This window comes from Triplophysa dalaica, chromosome 1 (assembly GCF_015846415.1).
Source record: "Triplophysa dalaica isolate WHDGS20190420 chromosome 1, ASM1584641v1, whole genome shotgun sequence".
NCBI classification, from domain to species: domain Eukaryota; kingdom Metazoa; phylum Chordata; class Actinopteri; order Cypriniformes; family Nemacheilidae; genus Triplophysa; species Triplophysa dalaica.
In genome coordinates this window covers 15,246,294-15,273,315 of record NC_079542.1, presented here as the reverse complement: position 1 = coordinate 15,273,315, position 27,022 = coordinate 15,246,294, and the positions used below count along the sequence as shown (strand labels likewise).

At 36.3% G+C, this 27,022-nt stretch overlaps 1 protein-coding gene across 1 annotated transcript; it reads right to left on the bottom strand.

Annotated features, from left to right (window-relative positions):
- Positions 1 to 1,348: 1,348 nt before the first annotated feature.
- Positions 1,349 to 27,022, bottom strand: dnajb6b (DnaJ heat shock protein family (Hsp40) member B6b). Its single transcript, XM_056751078.1, has 10 exons — positions 26,792 to 27,022; positions 21,147 to 21,269; positions 20,090 to 20,199; positions 16,836 to 16,889; positions 16,653 to 16,757; positions 13,662 to 13,784; positions 13,411 to 13,570; positions 13,123 to 13,193; positions 6,030 to 6,179; positions 1,349 to 2,710 (listed from the first exon to the last, which is right to left on the bottom strand). Exons 2-10 carry the CDS (start codon positions 21,209 to 21,211, stop codon positions 2,610 to 2,612), a joined length of 939 nt encoding a protein of 312 aa, XP_056607056.1. The 5' UTR covers positions 21,212 to 21,269; positions 26,792 to 27,022; the 3' UTR covers positions 1,349 to 2,609.

Here is a 27,022-nt window from a genome sequence, read left to right as displayed (position 1 = left end):
GTGCCTTTCTCTGTACATCTTTCTTTTGCTTATATAGCCTACTTCTCACCGCTGTTTATATAAGGAAATATAAATAACAAGAGTTATTGAACAACCAATGTTATTCAAAGTATGTGGAACATTTTTCTATCACCGGTGCTTCCTGGTATTTTGGTTTGTTTTTTCCAAATAAATGTTTTTGATGTATAGATTGAGATCTAACTTCTCAATGCTGCCTATGAAATCAGTTTCTGAAACTTAACATATATCAGCAAAACAATGCTTGCAAAACATAGATACACATATTTGTAGACAAAAATGTTTTCTAGTGTTCAAATATATCAGTTTTAACCAAATACATAGTTTATGAGATGCCACATTGACAGCTGCAGATGTAATATTTTGATGAATGTTATATTTGGAATAAGACCACTGATATTTTAATTGCATTTAGGCTGTTGATCTTCTGATGTTTTTATTGTTATCTAAATGCTCATTTCATATTAAAGGAGAAACAAATGCAACATTTCAGATCACTATAAACAAAAAACATTTTTTAATTTCTTTATCACACTGCATAATAGTAACATGTAATATAAGTACACGTGTTCAGTTCTCTGCACACTGCACTGACAAACATCTCCACCTAGTGTTTCTCCATGCACAACGCTTTCCTTTACAATGTTGCTTACTTACATGCCAACTGGTACTGCTAAGCCACAGTGTGAAGTGTCAGTTAGATGATAAAATCTTTAAAATGATAATGCTGGATTTGAATAGCAAAGTTATAAGGGTCAATGACGTGACATGTATTTTTTGTGTCCAAATTCATTATTTTCCTAAAAAGAATTTGAATAAATACATGTCATATATCAAATGGATCTACAATATGTCCTTTATAAGAAACCCTTTTCATTTTATTGAAATTCAATAGATTTTTTGAGTTTTGGTGTTTGAAAGACCAAAAATGTCAGGTGGTGCGACCGTCCGAACATACAAACCGAGAACAAAACTGAGAAATAAATGTTAATTTTCTCAATAAAATTCTTAATAAAATATTTTGGCATGATTTTATGTTAAATTTCTTATATATGAGGGGAAAAATACTCAGTGCTAAATACATTAAATGTATATTATTTTAAATTAATATATGGTCGCACCACCTGACATTTTCTTATTTGTCATTGACCCATAAACAGTCCTTTTTGGATTGATACCCCTGACACTTCGCTCTCTCAATCGGTAGGAAGAATTTGAATTGGGAAAAGCATTTCTCACTACACTTTAACTTTTTATGTTTGAGACTTCTTAGTTTTTTTCACATACTTCAATTACTGCTAATACATTTACAAATGAATTAATAAAATAATAATCATTATATTAAGCTTTATTGGTGTATTTAGAAAATTGAAAAAACATTTAACACAAACATACTTGCCAAGTTACAGAAATATGATGCTGCCAATACTGAAAAAGAAAATCACATCTGCTAGAAAGGTACAGATTGTGCAGATCACAATCAGAAGCAATAACATGTACCAATCAGTAAAGCATATTCATAAAGCACAGGCAAAAACAATAAAGCATCAAAGAAACATCCGAATCATTTGACTTTTCATAATAACTCTGCATTGTGATATAATGCCTATGTAGTTTTTGGTTTCATGTACAAAAAAGAATTTACATGCAGCAAGAGGGGTAACATTTAAACCCAGTTCTCGAGGCACATGCCATATTTGGAATATTCTCTAAAATATTGATACAGTGCTTAAATCTGGATCAAAAGACATATATGGTGAAAACGTGTTCTCTCACATTGGTGAATCAATAATTCAAAAATCTTCCCTCTTTTTTCCCTAGTGCTTTACGCTTTCCACTTTGGGCCTACCAACCCGTTCTCTCATTTCTCATCATTCCTTCTTCAGCATTGACCTTTATTTGTCACTTCCATTGTTCGCTTTCAAGCAATCTTTACATTTGTCAATATTTCGTATATGTTCGATAATTTACTGCACAATGCATAATGCGCCAAATCTATAGCAAACATACACATTTTAATGTGCCTTACATAAATATGTATTATAATAAATGATCAATATATCACCCTCATTAAATTTATATATGTACTGGAAAAAGGCAGCAAGTTACTTCATTCGGTAGCTAGTAAACATACAGTATTGTACAGAATGAGAAGATCAGTTAAATAGTTTAAAACATCAACAAATGTATTCCAGGTGGCCATAATTGACCTATGACTGATAACAAATTGAAGGAGAATGTCCTTCAAAATGCTTTAAAATCATGAATCAAATAAATACAAATGTAAATGTAAGAATTTGACCAATAAAGACAGAGAAATGAAACTTATTGCATTACACTATTCAGTACATTCATATCAGTTCTGTAATCGGTACCAGTTTCTTTCAACTTCGATTATTAGCTAAAATTAAACCATATCTATATCTGAAAAATCTCTGGAAATGGCAATCCATACATTCATCACTACTAGGCTAGATTATTGCAATTCATTTTTATTTTGGTATTATCAAAATGCTGCAGCTCGGTTTTTGAAGGGTTGCAAAATATTCTCTCATGTGACTCCTCTTCTAAGAGACGTTCATTCGCAACTCTTAAAACCAAACCCCAATTCGAGGAGCCAGTCTTGGCATCCGTTTCTTTTTGCTGTCCATCTCCTTTAGCAAGAGTTTCTTTCTTCTAGGGTCAAAAATACCTAGAAAATAGAAAATCTGGTTGTAATATGAGCACAATAATTAGGCTACATGACACATTACTAATTAGGTCCTATCATGCAGTTCACCCAGAAATAAAAATGCTGTCTTCATTTACTAATCCTCAAGTTGTTCCAGATCTGTATACATGTTTTTGTTCTGATGGATACAGGAGGCACTTTCCTACCTTATAATATACGGAACAAAGTTTCGAAACGAGTAAAGAGGGATATCCTATCTGAACTAAGTTTTCCCTCTGGGCTTTTCCCCTATCGCATTCTCACCGGCATTAGGACCTCCCAGGGTGAAGTAAAACGGCCGGCAGAGTGGCATTTAAAAACATAAAAAAACTGAAGAACACAGCGATTTGAGACATGTTTTGTTGTCTGTGGAGTTTTTCTGGAATACTGGCAAGGACAAATAAGTTGCCATTGAAAGAGCAAAAAGTTGGACTAGAAGCGTAAACTTCTACGACACTTTATAGTCCTACAGAGAGAGAGAAAAAAACGTGCAGTCATAGACAAATTGTAAACACCGTTAACATTAGCTTTCTGTATGTTTATGTCTTGTAACAGTTTAAAGTCACCATGAAATGGAAGTTGATTTCTGATTTGAAAATGTAGTGCAAGGCTTTATTTAGCCTCACCTTTTTTGATTGGTTTGTTGTAAGTGTGCCTGGCCATTGGACAGTGAGTATAGTCCTGCCTCTTTTTTTTGTTGCTAACGTCATGTGGTGAAGAGTAGTTGTTGAGAGGGAAAGTGGACCTTAACGTTTTTGTATTAATTCATTCGCCGCCAGCCTCTTTACAAAAAGTTGCCAGCCTACACCAGCGTTTTTTAACATTTTCACCCAACTTTAATGGCTCACAGCAAATTTTCTGTAAAGAATATACGGACAAACAGAGTCTCAGCTTTTAAACAAAAGAAATCTTATTCTTCTATCTTCATGTGTTCGTTTTTTATCACACTGGGTAGGTTTCTTCAAAAATGCATCATTTTGAATAAACAGCTGAGATAATTAACGTTTTTTGTCAAAGATTCCGCCCAGATTCCACTCAGAACAATCATTAAAAACGCTAAAACATATACGTTCTAGGTTCTGGGATTCTGTACTTTTCCCCAGTAGTGTGTAACAGCGCCACCTGCTGTACAACAGTACAAACACTGATTGCCGTAAAAACTCGTCTTTGGCGGGGAAACGTTTTTTTTAAATGACGAGATAACTCCTCAATGGCGCTGAGAGGGTTAAAGATTACACGTGCAATTTAATTTAGAAAAAATAGTGGTGTGCACGGATAAATCATTTATAATAATCACTGCTACACTGTGTAAAACACTTTTTTGCTGTTTGATTTCATGGTGACTTTAAAACACTGAACTGTCATGTGCGTTCAGCCAGTCAACACGCTTGCGTTGCTAATGGTTCCTATCTTTCTGGGTTAGACCCTGCTCATAAGAAAACCATTATCCTACAAAAAGATCTCTTCAGTAAAACGGATAAATAAAATGATGTTATAAGGAGAGTTTCTGTACCTTGGGTATAGAGATATGTATGGCTTAATATTTTAACAATGGCACTCACTTTATAAAAGTGAAATTGAAAAACAGTGTCACAGTATTCATAAACTTTGAATATTTACTTGGAGGCCACCATTTTTTTACATCAAAAACCGTGACACCTAAACTCGTTCTCTTAATGCTACAGCCAAATCACAGACATGTCCATATCTAACAGTAAAATATGAGACGTCAAACATAAGATCAGACACATAAATACATAGAGACATTATGTGGCGGTATGTCCTCTTGACACAAGCCAGCCTGTCATAAAAGAAGAATGCGTTCAGTAAGCGTCTGTTCAAGGTAAACATGCATTAAATCATAGCTTTAAACTACTGTCTTTAGAGTTAAGACTATTTAAGACATCATCATCCACCATCATCGTATACTATATACATTATGAGAATATACTGATAAACACAATAATAAGATGCTTGTGGTCTGGTAATTTATTCTGTATTAGTGCTCACGTGAATATTAGCCACCATCTAATGACCGAGAGGGAGAGAAGACAACAGGCTATTGATGTAAATTCTACATAAAAAAATCTAAATCAGGATAAAATGCCTTTTATAATGGCTAAAAACATTGTGTATATATTCGCAATGATTTTGGTTATTAATGTTTGTATTGTTTCTGACCAACAATACTAAAACGTATAATAACATACCAAATAGCGTCTTTATTTTCTTTATTATTTTAACTTTATTTGTATATATATTTTTATCCTACAGCACCTTATATTTATTGAAGAACTACTTAGTGTGTCTGTGTTCAGTTTGGCTGCCCATGCGTGCAACCATTTTACGTCATCGAAAAAGAACATGGCGGCCTCCATAGGTTAAAATTAGTATTACATTTAGTCCCGGTTTACAAACGCGGCTTAGTTTAAAGGGGTCATTTGGCGAAAACACGTGTTCATCTGTCTTTGGTGTGTTATAAGCTGCCCATGCATGTATTAGACACATAAAATTGCAAAAATTAAAGTGTCGGACCAAATGATGCGTTTTATCTAAAAGCGAATGCTCATGAGCATTTTTCCAACTCCGCGCGTTTCAGAGAGGCGGGGCAAAGAGTTCATACAAACATGCAGATGTGGAAAATACAGCGTATTTTAACCTTTAATCGTGTATACACATTGTATTACATCTAAAACAAATGATAATATTCGTTTTAGCTGTGTCATATCACACTTCGGATGTTAATGGTAGACAAAAACGGTTCTTTTATATGGCATCGTGAAGCTCTTTTATTTTTAACAATGTAAGAAATCGCTCTGGCAGTGAAAGATGTTTGGAAGAATGCTTGTAATCAAACAATCCTTGGCCAACATTGACTAGACACCATTTGTAATTGTCTTATAAATGTGTTCTGTTGAACACAAACATATATTTTGAAGCATGTAGAAGACAGTTTTGGGGCACTTTTGAGTACCACTGCAATTTTTCCTACTATTGCATTTAAAGGTGGCCAAGAACAGTTTGGTTTCAAGCATTCATCCAAATATCTTTCTCTGTCTTCATCAGAACAGGCAAATGTATACAGAGAAGTGTTCAGCTGCACACAATTTCAAGATCATTTGCGATTTATAGATTTCTGAAGAGAAGCATACACACGTTTTCTGTGCGAACGTTTGTTTTACGAATCACAAGCATATACGCATTTTGTGAAATGATTGTAAAATCAAATTTAGTACGGTTTCTACGCAGCAAGGATGCCCCTTGCCTCTACCCTACAGGCACATCAAGCTTGGATACAAACCTTTAGCAAATCCCAGATTTGGCAGGCCTCTCTCATCGTCCTCCTCCACAGGGTTCTGGGGCACATTTCTGAGGTAACGGTTGTGTGGAGCAGGGCTGGGGAGAGCAGCTTGTCTGCAGCCTTCATCCAATGCATTGTCATCGGGGATACCTGTGAGGAGAACCTAATACAGCTCAGATACGGATCTAATGCATGACATTGTATGACATAAAACCCAAAGAAGCATAACTATGCAAAATATACTCAATCCCAACTATCTATGATGATAATATTTAATGCACAAACATTCAGTCATCAATCATGCATTATGTTAATTTAGTTAATTGCTGAACCTTTCACATAAACAGAGAGATGAGATGGAACATTGGGTGAATTGTCTGTCATTACATACTGAATTAGAAGAAACATAAATTTGGCATTTATGGAACAGAATAATCTGCATTTGCCAAGGACGAATAAATACAAAGAGCAAACTACAACATTTCATGCTGTGCATTAATACAATAGTGTTACTTCACTACATCTGAAAAGACACATTAGACATAATCATTTGAATTTGATTCAGAATGGCATAATTCTGAATAACTGACATATTGTTTTGCATTATATCAGATCATGGCTTGCAAGTACAGTATTACCAAAACATCTAAAGTCCTCTCAAGTTTGTGGTCTCTAGTGTTTACATTCACATCTTTTTATAATGCCAAACCACGTCTTGATTCAGAAAATTTTATTTATTCCATTTATGGGCTCTATAGGCCTACTTGAACAGACCAGCTGACACTAGGCAAAAGCTGCGAGCTATTTAGCAAATTTGACATTTGAAAAATAAATAATACAAGTAAAAAGCAAAATAATTATCAAATTTGTTTTCTATACACTTATTTTGTCTACACTAAAAAGAATGAGATTCTGACAATATTTTATCAGAATTTCCATAAAGTTGTAAAATTTTACATTTTGCAAATCAATGAAACTTTTGACATTGTGACGTGAAAAGGGCAACAGGTTATACCATTGTCATATAGTGTACCTGTACGATGGAGTGCACTCTGTACTAACCTCCTTATTTAATTTTTTATTATGTCACATTTCAAAATAAAAAAACAATGTCATTCACTGGATTATGTGAATTCTGCAGAGCCTTTACCTGAAAAAAGTCTGTACACTTATAATGACAGAGTCTTTAGAGTCTAAACCAGCCATTCACAGACTATTGTTTTTGTGTGGATTTAAAATAAGAAAGTTCAAACAGATCCTACACACTCCTTGCACCCACTCAATCCCCCCCCCCACACACACACACACACACACACACACAATCGTCATGTATTCATTCATATTTATGTGGAACGCTTCTATTGTGATTAGTCATGTAAATAGATTGAGATTTCTTTATTCTTTTTGCGTGTTAATTTACATTTATATTGAATTAGCGTACGGAATAGGGGCTCAGAAGAGAGAAAAGAGACGCTGATTATGCGAACAGATTATGGGCACATCTCGTGGCTATTGTGTTGTGTAATTAAAGGGGAGAGAGGAGAAGAAAAGGGACAGATGCTGCTTCTCAAACTACCGGACTTTTTTTCATCTCCGGAACAGGCGTGCGTCTGCTCCCAAACCTCCTCCACCCCCCTAAAAAGGTGAAAAATAGAATACATTTCATAGACAAAACCTTAACTAATCTCATGTTGTCTGGCAGACACTTAAGCTTAGAAAAAAGGATCAACATGATAAGAACCAATGATCAGGTGCCAAAGGTGACAACTGGAGATGTTGTTGTTCTTTTTAAAATGGATCTCCTAAAACCTTCTCAACAGGTTGCAGCAATAATAGTGATAACATCTTACAATTTTTGTTTTTTTAACAACAGACTTTTTCCCATCTTAAAAGACAATTGAAACCATCACAGAAGTTCTGTTGAATTCACTGTAATGGTTTTAATGAGGATTTTATCGGTTTTAATGGACATTATAATGATCTCTGTGGTTCCTTCCTGGTAATGTTTTGGTGGGATGTTATCTGGCAGATGGAAACGAATAAAAAGCCCATATATTTTGTCTGGCGAATTGTAATAAGGCTCGAAGTGCACCGCAAGAAACATTTTTATAATGGGTTTGACAGTAAACAGATGTTTTTTTCAGCAGGGATATAAGACACATCAATGAAAGAAAGGAGAAGGACAACAGATGAGAGAAAGAGACAGAAAGAGCACAAGGAATAATAAGCCTGGTCAAACAGAGAAAAAAGCACCACGCTCAAGACTCAATTTCTCAGCCGTATGATTGGACGTGTTATTACTGTCTCCATGAACCTGTCCATTCCTATTGTATTACCAACTGCACACCTTCATACAAACACATTCAGATGCTTCTCTGAAATGCAATCAAGCAAATCACGGTGTGGCGTCTAAATCCAAGGGATGGTATGTGGTTAAATAAGTGTCCCAAAAATTTGTTCTCAACGGAGTAAAAGCTCTCAGCGTTAAGGTTTTCTTTCTCATCTAGCTTTGAATAACAAGCAGTGTGTTCATCTGTGAAAGGCAGCAGCGGAGATGATATCTAGCTTTTTAAATATAAACAGTCATTGGCTGATGCATTTAATAAGGAGAGGATTCAAGGTGGTGTTTTCATTGTTAAAAACGTCCTTGTTTTTCTTGCAGATCAGAATATTATGCTATTATATGGCGGTTACCGGGGTGATAAGACTGAAAATGTTTTCCTAATCCATTATCATTTAATTACTTTGATTGGAGAAATTAATAAATATTAGAGGGAAAAAATTGAATGGCAATAAATGTAATCTGTTAATACAATATAGTGTTTTATTTTCTGTTTAATTATCTCTTTTCTGTTGCCTTCATTTAGGTGACATACAAAATACGTTTTTTGGATAGCAGTCACAGCAGGACCTCTGAAAAATATATTGGAACTCTTCCAGCCAACATGTCTAACACCAAGCATCATTTGCACACCCAGGGAAGCATATTCCTCATGTTTAATGAAGCCAGCAATAATAGACCTGTAATATTCTTTTTATACAGTAACAGCCAATAGTGTGTATCCATAACTCTGGCCGTGCACGCACTTTACAAAATGTTCCTGTTTTAAACCCAAGTACACACTCCAACCAGAACACTGGCATCTATTTTAGACTTTTGAACGTGACCAAAACCCATTTCTGAAAGCTTCATGGGATTACAATTTGGCACAATTGACTAGGCTACAAAAAAAATCTCCCATTTGCTTTGACATACATTTTTGAATGTTGGTATATGTGTTGTGTGTGTCACGGAATGACAAATTGTGAACACTTGTGAATAGATACTACTCTTTAAACATGCTGTAAACAAATATTGTCGATTCCACATCATGTCATAGCACTGAAGAAATGGCGCCACCCCGCGGTCTAGTATAATTAACCATTCGTTGCTTGGAAAATACACTATTTTGCCCTTCACATGGCATTTATTATTAGCAAATGTTTGTTATTGTTTTTATTTAGGGACATGGAAAATGTAATTATTAGAAAAATAATGCTGCTGCTTCATTAGCAAGTCGGTTTGAATAAAAGAGTCTGCTACTGTAACAAATCTAGATGTAAATGTAATCAGGAAAAGACGCTTATGTAACACTTTGACTCCAGGGGGCGCTATTGTACTACAAATAAAAGCCCTTGGCCATAGGTTTTATTCCACATCCCATAATCAAAAGTCTGATTTGAACCTCGTGATATACAGTATATCCTCCAAATTTGCTTGAATTATTCCCGCTGAGATTCAGTTGAATTCAACCGTATTCCCACTGAATATGTCCATTCTGTGCAGTACCATAGGAAGTCGAAACTTGATTTCTTACAATTATTCTTTATCGTATCAATTATTCATTTTAACAAGGACGCCAATATGATGCTCTCATATAAACGTGCTGATTAGATTTCCTAGAAACTTATCTGGTTTGCTTTGTTGGAGAATTGTGAGGCCTACTGTATATTTGAAGAGTTTGGTTCCAAACTTGAGATAACTTATTTTTTTAATCATGTTTTTATTGTGCATTCCAAGTAATATCAATCAAACTGCAGTTGGTTGTTATTTTTTAAGCCGTAATAACAAAACAAAAACTATACAACTAACACAATAAATCTTGATAACTTAACAAAAAAAAACATTTTGGAACCAAACTTTTCATTTGAATTTACTTAATTCACCCCTTCAGAACCTGCGTCCACCGGAATGGTCATCACATTTTAAAGATCATTTTAAAGATTTTAAGGAAATTTTAAAGATCCCATATTCCCCGCAATCCCGTTTTTCAACCTTTAGTTAGTGTGTAATGTTGCTGTTAGAGCATAAATAATACCTGCAAAATTTTAAAGCTCAAAGTTCAGTGCCAAACGAAATTAACAGAATTCGCTTTTCAAGGACTACAGATAGGCTGGGTTCGGACTACAGCCCTCTACTTCCCGGGTACATGATGTCACTATTCCGAGTGCTTTTAATAACCTCCGCCCACAGAAATACGCCAAAAAAGGGGCGAGATCTTCCTCAGAGAAGAGGAACAGCCGCTGGAGTAGTGTTTGGTTATCAGAGATTGTAAACATTTTACTGAGCTGCGAGTTAAACTACTTTTACTTTCATCACAGTCCTGCAGCTGGTAAAAATTCAGCTACACACATTCTAAGATAACCAACTGTCAAATAACAGCTTCCATGACTTTAACGTCGGCTGTGAAAGTGTAATACACTGATATTGTGTGTGTGTGCGCATATCTTTGTCTAAAACACTTTTATGAAACGTCCTCTGAAGTCCTGCTTGCAGTCTCCTGGTCAATCTGCTTGTTTTATTATCCAACTCTATTATTTATGTCACCGGTCTGACGCCATTTTTGTCCGGTGTCATTCCCCTGGCTCTAACAAAGATTGTCGTTTGCGTATGCACTAGCAGACCTCCGTTACACTTCGATCGATCCGCATGTTTTTAACTGATGAAGTGAAGTTGACGCCATTGTTACTGTTTATTGCTAAAAGCCAAAGCTTATGAATTCACATGCACTGAGAGGGGGGCCAACCAATCACAAAATCTTGAGGAGCGTAACTCGCTAATATGGTATGGGTGGGACATCTTCACACACACGCTCTAAGCGGGGAACCAATCACGACAGACCTGGAAAGCTTTACCAGAGCGTTTTGGAAGGCGGGATTTTGAAGAAACCGGAAGAAATCTAGTCGTTTCGTGAGAAGAGAGACAGCGGTGGACGATAGACTTGAAATATGTGAAATATAAAACGTTTTTTTAGATTAGAAACATGAACATCCATTGTTAAACACCCCCAAAAAAACAATCAAAGCTTTGAAAACAGGGAAAAAACTGGCCCATTAAGTAAAATTTGCTCTCAGTAGGACATGACATACAAAGGAAAACTACAAACATATTACCCTAGAATATTACGGCTCTCACCAAATCCTTGGTGTTTCCAAGGATTTAGTGAGAGCCAGAATGTAACAGAGAAGTCTGTGAAAAATATTATGTCAAAAGAGAACAGTGTACAATATGACTCAGTGAGGGTGTAAATGATGTGCAGTATATGCAGCATCATTAACAATCACACGAAATGAACACTTCACAATTATTACCGTTGTGTTAACACGATGATACATTGTGAATCATGAACATGTGCATATACCTGATATTCATAAAATGTAATTTTATGGTTTAAACTTCCAGAAGAAATTCAAAGAAATCTACTGTAGTATCCACTGTCATCATGGCTTTTCACTTAATGGGTATGAAACTATCAAGAGGGTCAATAACTATGAGCTTTATAATTTTGATAAATGAACATATGTTGATTGATCTAAACACTGGAAATGCTGTTAAAATGCTGCTGGAGCATGTGACTTTTACACAAACACTTGCTGTTAATAAATGGTGCAATTCTCTTGTTAAATGTAAAGTGACACAAAAATAAACCACAAACATTGGTTATGTGCTCATGCCTGTGTGAATAATTTCTAGGCAAGCATTTACAAGGTGATGCATCTTGAAAAGCAATTGTATTATTTTTTAATTTTGTGGGTGCTGTTATGGAACGCATGTGAGAAACAGGCATCAGCCAAGCAACAGGACACACCAACATCTGCACACAAAAGTCAGTTCATGCAAAGAAATGCAACATTCCATAAATGTGAAAGTAAGGTTTATTGAACCTGAAACTTAGTCCAGGTTTTCTTGTTTTCATACAAAGAACAGAAAAAATCCAGCATGTAAAGTCACACATTATATTATATTCTTAAAATAGTGGAAAGCCTCAGGTTATGCAACAGTTAGATGAGAAGCCAATATGAGTAACACAATCTCATAATAATTTATCAACAGTTGAGTATCATGAACAAATGGTAACTACTAACACCAGTCAGCTCATATTAAATATTAAGAGTGTGGATGTTAAGACTTGAACAGTTTACATTTACATTTATGCATTTGGCAGACGCTTTTATCCAAAGCGACATACATTGCTTTGTATTTTACATTTGTTTCTGACTATGTGCAATCCCCTGGTATCGAACCCATTACCTTACCATTGCAAGTTCCATGCTCTATAACCACTGAGCCATAGGAAAGCTTGCTGTCAATAAAAGTTTAGATGAACAGTAGAACAGCTCTACTGTAGGAAGCAGATACAGCTTTTTTATTTCCAGTTTGAAGGCAATAAGCACTTATGATTAACAGAACAACAATGAAAGACCATCAGCTGATTGAAAATAATGAATTGCGCTTGTTCATGCTGAGGTCTTGTGAGAAGTAAATGGTCCACGTGGAGTAAAAAAAAAAGACAGCTTAAGCTGGAATGAAGTTTAACCCTGTTTTTCTGTGTGATTCACGGTACGGAAGGTGACGGCACCAGCTAAAAGCACACAGCGCTCTTATGTGTCACATGTGACATACTTTTGTTGACTAGTGGAGTGCAGTTTTGGTAGCCAGCTGTCTGGTTGAGAGGGTTGGTTATGTTTAGGAATGTTTGGGTTACACATTTCAAACGTTCAGCTGAAGAACTGAGCGATCAGTTCATGTCCAGTCGAAGAATCTGCTCCTTACCATTGACTGTGAGAGATTTAAGCTGACCGTCTTCTTCTACCTCCTCTCTCTCCTGGCCGTTCTCTATAATGCTGAAACAACACGTTTTATAGTTAGTATCGTTAAACTCAGAGAAGGAACCTCTTATTTCCATAAGTAGTAAAATCTTAACCAAATAAGCAACCAACGTATAAGCAGTATTAAGTGGGAAACTTAACATTATATGCAAATGCCTTATTAACATGCATAAAGTGTTGAATCATTATTCGAGAAACAAATTAAAAGCAACTGCGGAGCGCTCTTTGGTACCGTTTTGTGGTAATCCTTCGTCCATTGACAAATTTGGTGGATGTCGAGACAGAGCGGAAATTTCCCATTCCTCCTCCTCCTCCGCCGCCTCCGCCTCCGAATGAAGATGAGGAGAACGAGTTGAAGCCCCCTCCACCCATCGGACCAAACGGGGTGAAACCTGCAGAGATGTTGAAGCACACATAGATTCACAAAAACAGAAACGTATGCCAGTAAAAAAGCAGTACACAGGTACACAGACACGAACATACCCATGTCAAAAGCAGGAGCGGGGGGACCAAAGGGTGGAAATCCAGAAAAGAATGAACCTGCCATCCTGTTCCTGCTTACACCTCTGTGCCGCCCACCAAAGAAATCTTCAAAGGGGTCATCAGCTGAATCCAAAGACAGAACAAAGTTCATTTTTTCAAGTGTGTATAAATTTGATTATAAATTAATAAAGCAGACATGGTTAAGAATTTCCACAGTTCAACAAGTGAATAAAAAGTTCAAATGAAAAGAAAAGCATTTCAGGTTAGAAACCAAAAGAACTTGGTTCATTATATAGAGATCACTAATTTGGTATTTCTGTTGTAGTCACATCCTCGCACCCTTGTGAACAGTAAACAAACTGTTTACAGACGTTACATGGAAAATAGATTTTCTTTGCCCCTTCGAACACATGGCTTGATGTACTAAAGGCACACTTTAAAACCTCTCCTTCATAATCCTCATAAGTGTGAGGGCAACACCTCAAGTATTTTGTCAGAACAGAAATAAGCTACTTGACATCATGTACTGTATGAATGGAATATTGTATTCAAAGTGACTCCACTACATTTATTACAGGAACATTCTCCAGGAACAGCCTGGGAATAAAGCATAATGTGCATGGTCACAACGGTAATAGTTCATGAATTCACTCCTCAAGGGGACAAAAATGAACAAAAATGAAAAAAAAACCTTTTCCTAAATACTATATTATTGTTGTATCTAAAAAAAAGTATCTTGTCTGTTGTTTTGACATGGTTCTTCAGTTGTAATTTTCTGCAAATAAATACAAATAGAAACTTTTTTTAAATTACAATTTGAGAGAATAGTGTTAGTAGCTATTCAAATGTTTTTTTTTTTTCATATAAAAAACACAGACTTAATAGTAAATTTGAAAAACAGAAAAAAGTATTTGAAATGGTATCTTAAATTTTTTCCGTGGCTGTACAGTGTTGATTTGACCTTTTTACAGAAATACAAGATGGGTGGGGGTTATATAGATCTATTTGAATTGATCCCCATAATATTTTCACCACCAGTGTAACTCGACATCCTTCTCTGCTCCTGGATCAAGGTTACTCCATTTTTAAGCACTCAGCACTAGAACCTTTTCCATCTCCTCCAAGCAGTTTGATTTGGCAGTCTAAACCCTGTCCGCTATGTTCTTGCACACACTGTTATTCTAACTCGCCCTCAACCTTGTCATGGCTACATAAACACAAGTAAACACCAATGACCTTATGTCAGCAAAGAAAGTGTTTCAGCGAGAGTACGTTTGGACTGCATAGAAATCATTCTGAGCACTCTGACATTCTGCACCGACATGCACATGCATGTTATCCTACTTTTTGAATACAAACACACATTCTCTCTCTCTCTTTCTCGCTCACCCCAGAGCTATTAGCATTCCCTTTCTCTTGCTCCTCTTTTATTCAGAAGCTATTTCTGAGAACATTCCTAATGGATGATGCCTGGTCCCCTCTCGACCCACTTGCTGTTCTGAGCACCCTCTCCATATTTAGAGTGCTTGTATGTTCTACACACTTGGCATTATGCCATGCGCTCCCAGCAGTTAGGGCCAGTAGGCACAGGGTGGCACATCGATGTGTTCAATCGATGACTACTTAGTTCTGCTGTGTCTAACACTACACATTTTAGTATTAGCGATCCATTGTCAGCATTCTTACTTTTATAAACTTTTTAAAAACACATCACACAAATTTTGAATGCTGATAAAATGGAATTTTATCCTAAAACAGAAAAATTTAGTCAAAGTCCATTTAAGGGAAGTTATTAACCTTGGCACACCAATTTGCAACACCTCCAGGCAGCTATTTCAGTCATACGAGACCAAATCCTATCTACGTGAATGGTGAAAATGGACACCTCTAAGTTCTCTGAATCGCTGGTAAAGGTCACAATTAAAACAACATGTGTAACCCTGGACCACAAAACCAGTCTTAAGTAGCACGGGAATATTTGTGGTAATAGCCAAAAAAAACATTGTATAGGTCAAAAGTAGTGATTTTTCTTTTATGGCAAAAATCATTAGGATATTAAAGAGTAATTAATACATTGTCCTTAAAATTACATTTCATGCAGTGTGTAATGTTGATGTGTGTAAATGTAAGCAGTCTGCCAAGTTGTAAAGCCGAAAGTGAACGAATAACAAAGTTATTGTGAAAAAAGGAGTCGCCTCTGAATCACGCACAGAAGTCGTCTGTTGTTCTAATTTCTGCTCCGGGTCAGATTAGCGTCACTCCGTGTAATCCTGCCCCATGTCCACAGCAGACTAGACCATCTGACCAATCGGATCAGAGTGGGCTGACAGAAAGGAGGGGATTATACGGATGAATCACTGAATGAGTCAGTCAATAAGTAATGTAACAATAACTGCCTGTTATTAGAAAATGAAAGTGATTTAACACCATGTATGTATAGTGGCAAAGAAAAAGTATGTGAACCTTTGGAATTTCATTGTTATCTGAATAAATTTGTCATAAAATGTGATCTGATCTTCATCTAAATCAAGGGGATTAAGTCTCAGGTAAACACCATCTCCCATTGCTCAAACTCGTAAATGATATTTGCGGAAAACAGTGAGCCGCGACTTTAATTGAGTGCCCTGATATCATGTCTTGATGTAAAAATATATTGCTATAATACACAAACAAGTTACAAGCACATTTTGCACATCCTATAAGATACATCAGTCATGAATTAACAGAAAAAGCTTATCGGCTGAAGAACCTAGGTCAAAATAATCTCATACAAAAACTAATTACCTAATTATAACTCCAAGCATGACCTTCATTTTCTCGCCTTGAGAATTAAAATCTTATTTTTAACACTTAGCTCAAGAACCTTCCTCCACTAAGAAGAACTTCTTTCTGCTGAAATTACGCAAGTTAAACAGTCCAACTTTTAAACATATTTCATACATTAAATACATACAAATGTCTCTATTAAATCAATAATAAAATGACACATACCAAAGAAATCTGCAAATGGATCTCTGCCTCCAAAGAATTCCCTGAAGACATCCTCTGGATTACGGAATGTGAATCTGCCCGAGTAGTCCTCTTCATAATGGCTTCCTTTATTTAACAAAAGAAAAAAGCAATTAAAACAACAAAATATTAAGAAAAACTAAATGGAAATACCGTATCACATACCTCTATTAGAAACTCCTTCTCTGCCATATCTGTCATACTGTCTGCGTTTGTTTTCTGTAAAAGACAAGAGTGTGGCTTTTAGATTCACACGGCATAAACAGGTATTATACAAATGTGATAATATGATTCACATTAATGACACACTCCTCCACCCACACCTAAACCTATTTTGTCTCAAATTTAACTTGTCTAAAAAAAATCACCAAAGTGCCCAAGTCCTGCTGTTTCTTTGGATCAAATGTTTGTCTACAGATGTGTGTGTCACACTTGTGTGAATCTGAACAAAGATAACAGTTCACAGTAAAGCAAAGTTTATAGTTGTGCTTAGGACCTATGGCGTAGCTTACACAGAGCCGCGTACCCTATGCCATAGCCTGAAGCGCACCTCTCCAAAAATGTAATAACGCGTCAACTCAACGGGGACCCTACGCGGATTGTAAGGGCTTTGATTGGTCTGTTTGAACCCCTCCCTCAGGTAAAAAAAACTCAGCGATAGCATTATGTTTACTCAAAGACAATTCTTTCAGAAACGCGTCAGTAAATCATTTGTTCATATGTACTTAACATCTCAAGCTGCAACAAAAGTAACCGTGTACTTGCCGCTATCACTGCTAATTCTTCTCAATCGAGTCTTGCTTACACAAGTAATACGAGCGTGGGCACTGACGCCTAGTGGTCATTGTCGGTCAATGCAGACAGCGACGCAGAAGTGTAAATGAAAACCGACACGTAACCTATGGCATAGAGGCTATGAAGTAGGTCCCGGAAATAACACGCGCTTTAGTGTAACAAATACAGGAAAATTTTCTTTACTTCTTGTTATACATGGAATTGCACAAACACTCTGATTCTGACAAAATGTTAGCATAACTCTGTTAAAAACATGGTTAGTGCAGGTAATAACCCTTGTGAAACGTCTATTCACTCATATGTGAACAACATTCCAACAAATGGTCACCATATTCTTTAGAATCTACTTGCGATGTCTCTACTCTCCCTATAAATAATGCAACATGCAGCCCTACATGCATTCACACTTACAAGCAAGCACAAACACACAAAATACAATATCCATCCTATGCTTTAGCTAATGACATAAAAAAACACATAATGATCAGTTATGTACAACAAAACATAACACAAACAAATAATACACATGCTTACACAAAAGCAGAAGATGTGCAATTCCACGCAAAGGACAAACGCAGTGGATCAATTTTGAACAGTTCAGAAATGTTGGCTTGGAGAGTAAAAATCTAGGCCAGAAGAGTGTCTGGTTTCGCTAAAAAATCTTTCCTGTTCTTAACACTGAGAGGACGTGTGTCACACTTAAACATGCTTGTTTTAAAACGCCCATGATTTTAACCCTGTAAAACAAATTGTTGAGTCAACTTAAAATAATAAGGCAACCTATCACAACCACGTTTTTGAGTTAACTCAACAAATGCAGACTGAAGTCAACCCAACTTAAAAGATTATATTAAAGTCATTAGTTGTCACAACAAAGTCAAGTTTACATAATGAACAACAGTACAAAATATTCTTTGTTGGCTATCCATAAACAGAGAATATAGATTAGTTATTTAAAAATAAACTAATTTATTTGCCTTTTAATACAATGGTACGTGTTTTCTGCCTCAAACAGACCTAAACTTTGATCAAATAACTGTTTACACAGTTTGTGTTGAGTGTATTTATACCAGTTTTGACGTTGTGTCATGTACTTACACCTCAACATTGAACACACAAACCTCAACCATGATAACAATCAAAAAACATCATTCATCAAAAAACTCTAAACACTAACAGTAAATGATAAAAACAGTTAATGATATTAAATCTTAATTTAACCCAGCAAGAACTTAAACACTTATCTTTAAAATAAATACCATTTAGAAACTTAGAACTGAACATTTGCAATGCTTCTTGGGAACTTTCAAACTCTTGAAATATTGTTCAGAATACACTGTTTTGTAAATTGGGCAAAGACGTATTTTGGCCAAAAACTTGACAACCTAAGTCCAGTCAACAAAATAATCTTCATAGAAATCTTCATTTAGTGTATCCAAAACAATAATTTGACTCTTTTAACTAAAAATTCTGTGTTCAAATTACTTATTTATCTTTGTTGGGAGAACATTTTCCAAATTGGATTTTTACAGTGCTAATTCTAACTAACTAACCATCTAACTAATTGTGATGGCTAATGGCACACTTATAAATATGGTTTATAAATCATTTAAACGTTTGTTTTGTTTCTTTAATGTTTGGAAAAATTGTTTTCAGTTTGTTGTTTGCTTATGCATTTGTATTTTATATTTTAGTTTGTGAACCCAAATATGCACTGCTTATTTAAAGTGTTATGCTGTACTTTAATATAATTGAAAAAACAATTGTATCTTTGTTAATTTTATTGCTAGAATGCACGCTAGTAATTTATTAAAAAAAGAAAGACACACCCAAAGAAACAACAAGCTAAATATTTGGGTTTCAAATCTTTATTTAAGAAAAATATTATTGTTTTTCTTACCCCTGGTTCCACCATAACTCTTGGCGGCAGCATGAGTGAGAGGCTAGCAATTAAATGGGTGTACTATTTCCCAAATACCTTTATATTCTTTCTGAGAATTATTGGGAATGTATGATTTGGATTAATTTAGTTTATAAGGTTTTGTATTTTGTGTTTTTGTATATTATATTATACTGTTATATTAGTAATTATTTATTTATTTTATTTCACATGAAAGTGGAAAATATTTTCCTTATTTATATTTGTTTAAATAGAGTGTGGTTTGGTAATTTTGTGGGAACCCCCATATGAATTAAATGGTTTTGCCCGACTGATGAAAAGGGGGTCATTTCGGAAATGGCAGTTAGTTGGCCTAGGAGTCCCAGGAGATGTTGGGACCCAGTGCATGTTTATGTGGCTGCATATCGTCATTATTTCTTAAAATTGTCTGCAATACAAATAGACATTTATTAAAACTCTACAAGCAGTTGCTCCTGATTCTTCACATGAATCCTCACACTAATGATGCCTTATTAGACTAGGACAGTTCTTTCCCGACAGTTTAAACGGCATACGAGAACCTCAAGCCATTTTCACTTGCATATGGTGGATGTTTTCTTGGCATCCGTTTTACAACAATTTATCAAAATATAAAAAGTCAACTTGCAACGACAATTGGCAAAAGTAACATTGTGAAATAATTAGCAGTGCATTATATCTGTTACACAATAAAAGGAGCCAATACCATCTGACAGGATTTCATAAGCCTCTGAGATCTCTTTGAACTTTATCTCCGCATCATGTTTGTTGTCTGGGTTTTTGTCTGGATGCCACTTTAATGCTTGTTTTCTGTACCTGTAGGAAACAAACACACACACACATCTATTTTTAAATACAATTTTAAGATACGATTTAGTTCTAAGCAGACTAGGCAAAGTCAAATGCTTCAATCTGACTGAAGCTGTGTCTTCAAAAATGTTATCATGGTAACAAACATGCAAACATTTAGAGCAAATGTGAAATCAGTATTCAGTAAGGATGAATACTGTTAAAACTCAAAAGACACAGTTTGTGATGGGTAATAACCGAAATGCATTACACTTCAATTCATAACAGTTCATAACTAAAATAAAAAACACAAATATTTTCATTATAAAACACTGTCATCATAAAAGAGGACAGTTTAAAACATTACAACTTAACAACCACTCACAATACAGGTCAGGCCACACAATACGACTTCAGTAGGTGTGACAGAAGGTCAGCATCTCTGCATGCTAGGCCTGAATCAGCAATACAGACCCAGCAGCATACAGAAGGGTTAATGGCCTTAACCAAACACTCCATACACATGGGGATTTGTCCTTTGCACATCTTTTAATAGAGTCTGCCCTCCATAGCTATGTGCTTTAGACATTCCCCTCTTAACCATCAGAACTTTTTCGATGACCTACACAATCACGTTTCAATAGTGGTTTGCTTACCTAAAAAACAAAAGAGGACACAACGCTTTCCAAAGAGTGAATGAACCCCGAATGAACAAGGCGGAGCTTAAGGATACAATGTATTTGAAAACCAAAAAATGCTTATGTTCTCTGACTGTCCATTAACACCCTCCACATCAAATCACACAGGAATTGAAATATCACATGATAGATAATGTGAAACACACACTAACAGACAAAGATCCAGCAGCAAAGAGCAGAGGTCTCCAGTGGCCAGTATAAACTAACCACTTTGTTGCACTATTTCAAATATCATGTCTAAAAATAGCGGCCCATAACAGAACACGGGGTACTTACGCTTTCTTTATTTCGCCCTGGGATGCATTTCTCAGTACACCCAGGATCTGGTAATAATCCCCCATGGCACGGAACTTGGTTTTCCACTCCAAAACTGAGGATGAAGGCAACCACCGAGTGGCCCTGGAAAGAGAGTAACAAACACTGTAAGACAGAACTGGGGAGGGTCATTGATAGAGGGCGGGTTTTGTTTTTTGTGTGGGTGGGTAGTCCATGCGAGGAAGTCAAACCATCAACTACGTGCAAGTTCTATTATATCGTACACAAAAAACGTATCATGATCATATTTGTTGTCCACTCTGGGATCTCTTGATCTTATCCATACTGTGCTTTAACCCAGTGATAACACAGTTTGCAACTACACATTTCTATTTCTCTATATTAGATGTATACTTTTTACTGCAAGGAACAAATTGTCATGAACAATCAGAGACCAAATGAGTAGTAGCAGTAGCTGTCCAGCTGGATCTCATCTGTGTGTTATTTATATCTGCAGTGTCCTTCAGGACAGGCTCAGAGGTGATCATGGCACAACACTGATTCTTCCTCTGCATTTTAATTGATTATTTCTGATCTACAAATGGCTATTTATTTCCTTAACTTCTTGTTAATTTTTTTTACATGCATTCGCTTGAACTGAACAACAGCAAATACTGTACATGCTTTAGTTAATTCAGCTGCCAGGACATCTACTGTGGGAGAACTAGAAACACACTTCTTTTCACCCATCACTTAAAACTTGACTGCATGGAGGGTTGACAGAGCGGCAAGAGCCCAGGCTATGTGCCCAGACAAATAACATGTATATGCTATACAGTCTTAATGGTATTTCCCGAGGTTGATCCACCCTACAAAAAAAATGCTACTTGCTGCCAATATTTTAACTTAAAGAGAAAAATGTTTAAACCTGCAGGCTACTCCAACATGCTCAAAGTAGTAGTTTGGTATTGCTTAAGAAACATCTTATTAGTGTACAACAGAGTATACACATTTAAATAGAATATTAAAAATAAATTATATAAATTATGTTTTGGATATCTAGCACTACAAAAGCTGTTGACATTATCAACACTGTAGGCAGGAAACCATGTTTATACCAGTTCTTTGAATACATCTGAAAAGAGCATCTTTTTAGGTATTTGAACATGGTAGAGTACTTTTTTAATTACAAATGACTCTCTCCTATTGCATAATGCACATATTGCAATGAACAAAATTCCCTGTTAATTACTCATTTTGTTTTTAATTTCTTGCTCAATACACCTTCACTTTCACCCAGTCTTCACCAACTTTCAGGATCATTAAGCAGCTTTTCTTTCACCACACCTGCCTGCCACTACATTCCTGACTTCAACTTTTAAAATCATCCAAGAAATACAGATTTATGCAACAAAAATCCTCTTATCTGCCTTCCTCCGATCTCTTACATTGTATGTTGAACATTCTTTCCCTAAATGTTTTGAAATAGCATTCAGGGCAAATGCGCACATGTGTGAACAGATGTGAAACGGCTGCTGAACTCTCTGGAACTTGTTTCTTGGCTTCACACATGGGCATTAGGAAGTGGCTGTTGGCTGGGCCAACAGCAGATCACTTCTGATCTTTCCAAACCTGGACTCAACAGACTAAAGTTTATCAAGTGTTTGTGGTGGGCACTATGGTTAAGTGGTTTGAATGCTTATTTATAGGACATGATTATTTTAAATGTTAAAATTCTCATAAAATTCATCAGAAAAGATAAAAAGACCACTAATATGCTAGAGCTATTTCATTGTGAATACCAGTTAAGACCTGGGAATCATTGTTTGGCAGAGTTGTCATTGGGACAAACGAATATTCGGCAGAAAATAGCACAAAAAGCAATGCTTTTTGAGAGAGAGAGAGAGAGAGACGCACGTCATTAATGCAGCTAAGTGTCGACAGTGTGTGTCAGAGAAAGACATAAGCACGTAACTTGTTGTGCCGTTGTTGTGCTGAAAAATGTAACCCTGCCAGAATTTTTTGGATAGGGGTGGAGGGGGGTCTAGAATTAGCCTATCGGGACACAGTGTAACTGTTTACAGTCTGATATAAACCTTAAAGACACAGACGGGTGGCCTTCTTTCTCGTGACCACGTCCGACCTCTACGTGATTGAAACCAGCATAACGACATGTTCCCGGTGCCTTGCGTCTACTTCCAAATCTAAAACCTAACGTCAGGGGGACATGATTTAACATACTTTGACATATTCCCTTACCTACACCAAACTCCAACACCTAAGGTCAGGAAACCCGATGGCCTAAAACCTAATGTCAGGGGGACGTGATTTAAAGAGATCAACATGGTCATCTAAAGACATCGGCAGACAAACAAGCTTATTTTTAAAGAGGGTGCATAATCTGGCAGGGAGTGTGTTTTCAGTACAACACCGGCCAAGAGGGCACCTTCTAAAAAAACAGTCAACTTAAGTGGGCGGAGTAAACTTAAATGGTTGTCAGTCAGAATTGCTTGCTTGGATGCGTTTTCGTTGTTTCGTTGAAACATTTTGCAGTGTGGCCTATGATGATCCAACAGTTTTTCGTTTCTTCATATTTTTCGTTTATAATGTTGAATGACACTTTTTAATGAAGTGTTTTGTTTTAGGAGTACAGAGAACTGTAAATTCTTTCAGCAGTCAGTTATAGGCCTAATATAGGCTATTCAAGAAGGGAGAGGCCTCAAGTTTTTTTAATTTAGCCTACTTGTTTTGCTCAATTATATTTAAAATTAAACTGTATTCTTTTAAAAAGCAAGACAAAATATAAAATGCAACTTTTGACCATTCAGTTTATGCAATAGTGAAAACATTGGTCAAATAAATAAAAGAAATGCGAAAAGTCATGTTCTGTGTTCGGTATTCGGCCAAGTGTTTAATTTTTATTTGGCTACGACCAAGAATTTTCATTTCCGTGCATCCCTAATTTAATCTACAGTTCTTCTGGGTTTATGAGCAACTAATCTGAGATCATCAATCATTAAAGTATCTGACTGTGTTATTATTAGAGAAGAGAACAATTAATATTTCATTTTATAAACAAATAGAGATATGTTTACTGTGGTTGCTTGCTAGAGAAGAACACACTTCCTTGTTGTAGCTGCTCAGCAACCAAAGAATGCAGAGACAAAGTTTACAAGACTAAACTGGTTTGTCCAAAAGTCAGACCATTTAATACAACAAAGGCCTTCTTTTGAAACGTTCATCCTATTTGTCACAGTGTTACATGACCAGAAGTAACAAATATAGAATAAATATATATATTTTCTGGATATCCCATAAATCCCTCTCTCTTTTGGAAAATAAACAGTAAACTAAGCAGTAGAAAGGTCATGGGTTTGATTTTTAAAGAACACACATACAGATAAAATGTATACATTATAAGGCTGCAATTCCAGAAAATGCCATTTTAAATGTTTGTCGCCAGCGTGTGTGCAGAAACACTGTAGTTATACAAATCCATCTATTCTTCTTTTTGGTATCTTCTTTAAACCACAACAGTGACACAAAACAGGCTGTTGGCGATCCCCTAACAATCTGATGTCATACTGATTTACGCCTGCCCATGACTGCTCACAGACTCCGCCTTATGAGTGCTTCGGTCTTCCTACCGCCAGAGACATGCTGTCAGCCATTTTCAGGGAAGAGCAGATGTAGCCACTAGCCGGCGACAAAAATGTCTAAGAAACAAAAAATGTGTGCTGTTGTTGGATGTAAAAATGGAACATAAAAGGAAGCAGGGAGGAGACCTTTCTGATGAGATGGGACATGTTGGAAAGGTCTCCACTGGGCATTCAAATGAAGCTGACCCCGTGTCGATGCGACCCCTTGGTCGGGAGCTAGAGCTCCTGGTAGCCGGAAAGGTTGAAAAAAATCTAAGCTCCGGGACCCGGTGGCCTGTCAGTATAGCATGGGTTTCAGCAAAAAAAAAAAATCTCAAGAGTGGATCCGTACAAGCTGTTCGCGATCAAGCTTCATCTCCGGAAGAAGTAAGTTTTACACATCGTTTTTAAATCGCCTTAAATCACCTGGTTGCTGATCTTTACATACGTGTCTGTCATATACAAGTACTCTGAATGCATGTTTATGCCTATATTCGTGTTTATGTCTGTTAGTTACGTATATGCATGCACATGATTAATCATCAATGGCCAACATTTCATACAGCAAATGGTCAGCATATGTTGTTCTATCTATGTTTTTGTCTTTTGTCTATGTTTTTAATTGCGCTTTCCGCTATATTGCTTGTCTTGATGTCATCCAAAGCACATATGCAAGCGCTCTACCTCATATTTTGCACACAGGGAGAGGAGCAGAAGTTAATTTGCATTTAAAGAGACACACACAAAAACGCCGCATTTTCCACTGCAGCCACAAATAGCCATGTTCAACATATTGTAATGAACGATATGTGGTGTATTTTGAGCTGAAACTTTACAGAGACATTCACGGGATACCACAGACTATTTTTACATTGCAGAAAACCCCTGGATTTGCGGCCCTTTAAAAGGCAATGTAAGTCAAAAGGAAGTCTCTCTGAATTAAAGTTAAATATCAGTTAAATACATGCTTGCAATGCATCTATAGCATCCGTGTTTTATAGTAAGCACTATTACACAGTTTATGCTGTTACACCCAAAAATGAAATTGTGTCATGAAGTACTCACTCTCTAGTTCTTCCGAATCTGTATACATTTCTTTGTTTGGTTAAACACCGAGAAAGATATTTGAACGAATGCTTGTAATAAACAGTTCTTGAGAGAAACGAAAAGTTGCTCAGAACACTTAACTGTACTACATTCTTCAAAATATCTTCTTCTGTGTTCAACAAAATTATAAAGTAATATTATGGCATTTAATGGGGCCAGAGAACTGTTTGGTTATAAGCATTCTTCCAAATATATGTCTACGTGTTCATCAGAACAAAAACACTTATACAGGTAGTAAATGATGACAGAATTAACATTTTTGGGTGAACTGTTCCTTTAACCGATTTACTTCTACTGCAGGAGAAATATGCTATATTTGTTCTATAATTAATATAATGTATATTCAATAAAACTGACCCCATTGCCTTCAATCAATATCAACCTACCATCTTGTCATAAACACAAAGCTTTATTAACTTTTGAGACGATACTCGCTATGGGTCGCTAATGAAGCAAACACAATTCGTTTGGTCTTGTGGTTGTATTACTTCTAAAGACCGACTGTGGCTCTTGGTGTAAAGATGTGATGAGACATGGAAAGTTCTATAAACGCTTTTGGGGATTTTACCTGCACGTGTCACAAAATCTCCAATAACACTGCTCGAGTTACACTTTTGTCAGTCAAATGTCAGGAATCAGACGTCAAAAGAAATGCCGAAGCTGGATACAATGTGTCAAGTCGTTAGTCTTCTGTCATTGTATATAAATATTACGTTTTTCCCTTTATTCTCTCGTGATGTGTTTTTATGAGCGTCTCAAATCCCACGAGCCTACGTATACAGATTGGGCATCATAGTGCGCTCACGCGGTGCTCAAAAACGCTGCTAGGTAGGCAGCTGACAAGGTTTTGAAACACTCATCTATCAAAAATCGAATAACTGTTATTATATGTGATCTCAGATGTTAAGCTACTGAACAAACCTTATGTAACTGAGACAAGTGTCCTTCTCCCTTTCCTTTATCTGGACCTTCTCTCTGAATCCCAATGATGACCGGTCTAGTTTCTCTCCTCTGTCGGTTTAATATTCCTTCAGGGTTTCAAAGGTCTATCAGTTTATAAACTACACCTTAACTTCCCTATGTGATACATTAAGACTCGTTATCCCTTATGTCGGGCTGCCGCTAATGTTCTACGACAATCTGCCAACCCCT

Coding starts and splice junctions, on each gene's coding strand:
- dnajb6b (XM_056751078.1), bottom strand. CDS start 21,211: ATGGGGGATTATTACCAGATCCTGGGTGTACTGAGAAATGCATCCCAG. Junction 20,200..21,146: donor CAGGGCGAAATAAAGAAAGC/GTAAGTACCCCG, acceptor TGTTTCCTACAG/GTACAGAAAACAAGCATTAA. Junction 16,758..16,835: donor AGAAGGAGTTTCTAATAGAG/GTATGTGATACG, acceptor TGTTAAATAAAG/GAAGCCATTATGAAGAGGAC.